Source organism: Callorhinus ursinus, unplaced genomic scaffold, assembly GCF_003265705.2.
Source record: "Callorhinus ursinus isolate GAN/ISIS: 27379988/994484 unplaced genomic scaffold, GSC_fseal_2.0 scaffold10, whole genome shotgun sequence".
NCBI lineage: Eukaryota > Metazoa > Chordata > Mammalia > Carnivora > Otariidae > Callorhinus > Callorhinus ursinus.
Window position 1 is genome coordinate 50445148 of NW_027397072.1, and position 6013 is coordinate 50451160.

Here is a 6013-nt window from a genome sequence, read left to right on the forward strand (position 1 = left end):
ACACACACACACACACACACACACACACACACACACACACACACACAAATGCATAAAATATCTGCAAGAATAAAGAGACTGGTATCATTGGCTGCTTGGGGGATGGGGTTAACCAGGTGACTGGGAGACAGGAATGTTATGGGAAACTCTTCTCCATCTAACTTCATAAACATTTTGAAGTTTCAACTGTATGAATGTAATTACTATGCAAAAACTAACTTGAAAATAAGATCACTGTAATATAAAGCAGTAAACTGCAATTCAGAGCTCAGCTGTCTGAGGAAGTTAGGGAAAATTGGCTTGGAGCTATGCGCATATCGCTCAGATGCAGTGGGCAGAATTCGGATGGGGTTGAGAGCCTAGAATGGGGGTGGGGTGGGGTGGAGAATGCCCAGCAGAAAGGGATGGAAATGCAGAAGGGAGAGAGCCCAGGGAGTAAGCACCAAGTAAGACTGTGCTACATCGATCCTGGAGGCTTGCACTAACTTTGCTCCTGTTTTCCTCAAGGGGAGGTGGGGAAGCATGAATCAGATTGCCAAAAATGGCAAAAACTCCCGTAGGTGGGTGTTAATGCTAGAGGAGAAGGTTAGGTCAACAGTTAAATTCTCATTGGGATTTAAGTGCCTGCGCCCCACAGCCCGAGGTTCCCCTTCTAAGAGCGCTATTTGCAAGCAGGCTCAGAGCAGTTCAGTGTGGAGCCTAAGCTCCACGGACGTGAGCCGTGCAGGCGGCACCGGGGTCTGGGCATTTGTCAGCTCCTTAACGGCTCCTCGCTGAGCCTCACCACCGCAGGAGCCGCTTCTCCCAGCTAAGACGGGGCCGTTCGTTTGGGAAGAGAGCTGCTTTGGCGAGGAGTCTGCGCTACCAAGCGTTATCCGAATCGGGTGTGGAGGGGGCGAGAGACTCTATAAATCCCTTCTGAGGGGACGCGCTGCAGCCCCAGCCCCTGGGCCGGGCCTACCGAAGCCCCCTCTGACCGACCCGCACGTCCCGCTCCGCACCCGCGCTCACACACACCTCGGCGGTCCTCCGCAGCGTGCGCGCGGGGGAAGCCTCGTGCGGCGGCGGTCTGGTCTCTGCCAGTCCCCCTCTGGCCTCGGATTCCACGGCAAGGTCAAGGGTCATAGGGCCCCTTCCCACTCCGACCGTGCGTGGTTCTCAAACTCAGGGACTTCTCTACCCTGTACCCACTGCCGCACGCTACAGCCGCCCCGCCCAGTTCCCAGGTCGTGTGCGCCCGGGCACCTCGTACCTGTGACACCGAGGCCCTGGAGGCCGCAGAAGTGAGCCACGCGGAGCCCCGGCCCGGGCGGCTGGGGGCACGGCTGGTAGAGACCCACGCCCAGGTAGGCTGGCAGCCACGTCGCGGGAAACCGGGAGGGAGCCGTGCCGAGCCTTACCGCGGCGCCGGCCGGAACGGACAGCGGGGCGGCGACGGCGGGCGCGGGGCGGGCGGGTCTGGCCAGGATGGCCTCGACGGAGAAGGACGACTCGAGGCGCCCGGGAGCGCGGGGTGTGCCTGGGCCGGCGGGGCGGTGCTGGGGCGCGGGGTAACCGCCTGAGCGCGGGGGCTGGTCCCGAGCGCCAGGGGGAGTGGGCGGCCGGCGGCCTCGCGGCACCGGGCTGGGCATGGCTCGGCCCCCGCCCGGACGGGCCCAGGGAGAGGAGCCAGGGCCTGTGGGCAGCCGTGCGGGGAGCGCGAGAGGCGAGGGGGAGCACCCCGCACTAAGGGAGAGAGACTTCTTGGCCAGGAACAGCCCCAGCGCTGGGCGAGGGCTCTTAAATTTGGCGGGGAGCGGAGGGGCGGGACGGGGGAACGGCCTTTCATTCCAGCCGCGCAGAGGGGGGCCTCCGGCGTGCGGCTGGGCCCCGACCCTCCCAAGCCCGTGTGCGCCACCAAGTCAGGGTGGGCACTCTCTCCCTCCCTTCGTCCCTCCGCGTTTAAAATGCCCACCCTGGTGCGGTCAGGAAAGGATCCTGAGCTCGCTGTGCCTCGCTGGTGATCCTGGGCGAGCCACCCCACCACTGGGCGCCGTCAGGCCTGGCCTTATCCTTGCGCCATCTTTGAAGCAGAAGCCCCGGCCAGATGCACCTGGGACTAAGCAGACCTTTAAAAAAAAAAAAAAATGTATTATTTAATTATCAAATATCTTGATAAATACAGTGAAAAGTAAATTTCCCATCCGGCACCCCCCGCCCAGCCACTCAGTTTCCCCTGCCTGGAGACACCAACATGGTTACCAATTTCTTTTGGATTTTTTACAGGAACTTTCTGCACCCACATTACCTGGGCCCCACTGAAAAAAAAAATCTTTCCTATATCCCAAAAGGTGGAAGGGGGAAAAACAGTAACGGTTCCAGATTAAGAAATACTCTTTATTACCAATGCATAGGAGTTGTGTACAAAACTTGAGTTGTGTAGGTTTAGGGCCGGCATTTGTATCCCTGTTTTACAGATGAATAATTAGTACTTACTAGCTGTTCTTGGGCAAACTACAAGTTACTGTTTGTATTTCCCTACCGGTTAAGTGGGTGATACTAGTAGCTACCTCGTGGAGTTGCTGTGCGGATTAGATTACGTGAGTTAACGCATGTAAAGCCTTTATAATTAGCCTGGTGCATGGTGAGCCTTGTGCTGTGGTTGTGGCGCTCAGAGGGATTCTTGCTTCCCAGGCTCCTATTGCATTCTGCCTCCTCACATTAATTGCTAACATTGAAACTACTCAATCGGGTCGAGGGCAGTTCCATGCCATTGTCAATAGGCCTCAGCTGTTTGGGACACAACATGCCCCTGTCTGCTCTGCCAGGTAGGGACTAGAGGAACCTGGCTGAGGTAAAGCAGCCTCCTGCCCTGCCTTCCTTCCCACTTCAACAAATACTGGCCCCACCTTCTGGACAAACCCCCCAGGCAGCCTGGAACCTGAGATTGTGGGTGAAATCATCAGTGGGTGGCCCAGCTAGTCCTAGGTCTAGGATTACTATGGTCTGCCCAGGGGGTGCTGGGTCAGAGATGAGGAGACACCAGTGACAGCTCTGGGGAACGGGTGTGGGTGGGATGCAAACTCAGAAGAGGAGCCACTGGGGGGATCAAGTGAAAGTTGACTCCCAAATCCTACACACACCACTCCATTTCTCAACATATTTCCCTTTCCTTTTCCTTTCCTTTCCTTTCCCTTTCCTTTCCCACTTATTTGAGAGCGAGAGTGTGAGAGAGAGCACAAGCAGGGGGAGCGGCAGGCAGAAGGATAAGCAGACTCCCCACGGAGCAGGGTGCCCAATGCAGGGCTCGATCCCAGGACCCCGAGACCATGACCCCAGCCAAAGGCAGACACCTAACCAACTGAGCCCCCCAGGCACCCCAACATATTTCTTTTTAAGGAGCTTTTCCTCTAAGAGGGTGGGGCTGTGCCACCCCGAGGACCCCCCTGCCGCAGATGGCAGTGCCTAGGTGCCAACAGCATGCCTCTTAGGAGGGATGCGAGGACCCACCTCTTCAGACTTACAAAGACAGTAACAGCTCATGCTGTTGGAGGTCAGTGGAGCACACTGATAGAAAACGTAGATTTTGAAGTTGGATAAACCTGTCTTTAAAATCTCAGCTTTGTCACTGAACATTTCTGTAACTTCAGATAAGTGGATTATTCACTCCAAGCCTCCAATGTCTTGTAAAATGGGAATGATCTCTCCGGTGAGAAAATAATACTCGCCTGATGGGATTGTAAATGAGATGGTGTTTTTAGCTAAATGGTAACCATTACGAGGAGGAGAGAGGCTATTTACATTAGTAGATGAGCTGGGCTAAGCTTCGTAAAAGGGTTCGGTGAAAGGATGGGAACAGATTTATAAGGCCAAGATAAAGTGCTATGTCACTTTATGCACTGAGACTCTCAATGCGCTAATCTGGCAGGAGCAAGCACCCTGGAATTAGGGGGAGTTGACAAAGAATAAGATAAAACTTTTAAGATGGAAGGCTTAAGAACATTTTAAGTCTATTTGTGTTGATTTTTTTGGTAAAGAATATAGTCGCTGTATCTCTAGCTCTGGATTTTCTTTTTTTTTTTTAAGATTTTATTTACTTATTTGGGAGAGTGAGTGAGAGAGAGCACATGAGCAGGGGCAGAGGGAGAGGCAGAGGGAGAAGCAGACTCCCCTGCTGAGCAGGGAGCCTGACATAGGGCTCAATCCCAGGACCCTGGGATCATGACCTGAGCCGAAGGCAGATGCTTAACTGACTAAGCCACCCAGGCGCCCCTCCAGCTCTGGATTTTCAGTCCACGATTCACTGTATTTCAGTACATAGTTGTCTGTTTTCTGTTATTTCACTTATTCCTCCTCAGACTGTAAATTCCTGAGGATAGACATTAATATTCCCAATTTAAACATAAGTAAATAGAGCAAGAGAGGTTAGCAAAGTTGCTAGCTTTGTGAGTTTAGCAAAATGTGGTTTTAATTTGAATTTATTTCCCTGAATACTATTTATGTTCAGCATCTTTTCATAAACTTATCAACCACTTGGATATCCTCTTTTATGTGAAGTGCCTGTTCAAGTAGTTTGCTTATTTTTGTGTTGGGTTACTATCTTTTCTTTATTTGTAAGATGACTTACATATAGATAGATATAGATATTTTGGGATCAAGTTCCTTGTTGCAGTATACAGAGAAGCAAATATCTTCTCCCATTCTGTGGCCTGCCTTTTCATTCTTTATTGCTGGGTTTTTTTATGAACAGAAATTACTAATTTTAATTAAGTTTAATGATCTGTTTTTGGTCCTTTAAAAAGAAACTTTTGCCTGCCCCAGTTATGAAGATATTCTATTATTATTTTTTTAATTCTTTGTTATTTTAGCTTTTCCATTTAGGTCTGGAATTTATTTTTGTGTAGGTGTTAGGGAAAAGATATTTAAAGGATGAGTCAAAATCTGAAGCTATAAAGGAAAGTATTGATTGATTAAAAAACAGAAAAATTTAAAAATTAATTGTAACAATGGTTTGTACCTGTACTTTTTGTTTTCTACACGATTTAAGAGATAGATACATTTAAAGAAAAAACAATTATTTTATGTAAAAGCTAGTATTTTTGTAATTTTGGTTTGCAACTCCAAATCTTGCTTTCTACATAACTTAAGAAACTAATGTATTTAAAATATTTATGTTTTTGGGGCGCCTGGGTGGCTCAGTTGGTTAAGCGACTGCCTTCGGCTCAGGTCATGATCCTGGAATCCCAGGATCAAGTCCCCCTCCGGGCTCCCCACTCAGCAGGGAGTCTGCTTCTTCCTCTGACCCTCCTCCTTCTCGTGTTCTTTATCTCTCATTCTCTCTCTCTCAAATAAATAAAATCTTTAAAAAAATAAAATAAAATAAAATATTTATGTTTTTGGGCACACAACGCATAAAGATGTAATTTTGTGACAACAACTGAAAGAGATGAAGTTGTAAAGGAGCAGAGTTTTTGTTATACTAATGAAGTTAAGCTGGTATAAATTCAAATTAGAATGTTATAACTTTAGGATGTTAAATGTAATCCTCGGGCGCCTGGGTGGCTCAGTTGGTTGAGCGACTGCCTTCGGCTCAGGTCGTGATCCTGGGGTCCCGGGATCGAGTCCCGCATCAGGCTCCCCCTGCTCTGTAGGGAGCCTGCTTCTCCTTCTGCTTCTGCCTGCCATTCCCCTTGCTTGTGCTCTCTCTCTCTCTCTCTCTCAAATAAATAAATAAAAAAATCTAAAAATAAATAAATAAATAAATAAATGTAATCCTCGTGGTAACCATAAAGAAAATAGTTATAAAATATACATCAAAGGAAATGAGAAATGAATTTAAACATTTCACTAACCAAAAAAACCAAACATAAAATAAGACAGTAGTGATGGAAATGAGGGCAAAAAAGCTATAAGGCATATAGAAAGCACATAGCACAATGACAGACCTCAGTCCCTCCTTATTGGTGATTACTTTAAATATAAATGGATTAAACTCTCCAACCAAAAGACAGAGAGTATATCCCATCCAATGAGA

General features: G+C 48.8%; 1 protein-coding gene across 3 annotated transcripts in view; it reads right to left on the reverse strand.

Annotated features, from left to right (window-relative positions):
• NOTO (notochord homeobox) overlaps positions 1 to 1631 on the reverse strand; it is a 5203-nt gene extending 3572 nt beyond the window's left edge. For 2 of the 3 annotated variants that reach the window (XR_012379576.1, XM_025868646.2), the window contains exon 1: positions 1253 to 1631. Coding sequence is in view for 1 of the 3 variants with exons in the window: in XM_025868646.2 (XP_025724431.1) it covers positions 1253 to 1631 (379 nt within the window). In the remaining 2 variants the exon portion in view is untranslated. The remainder of the gene's footprint in view (positions 1 to 1252) is intronic. The other variant, XR_012379577.1, reaches the window with a different exon arrangement.
• Between the last annotated feature and the right edge of the window lie 4382 nt (positions 1632 to 6013).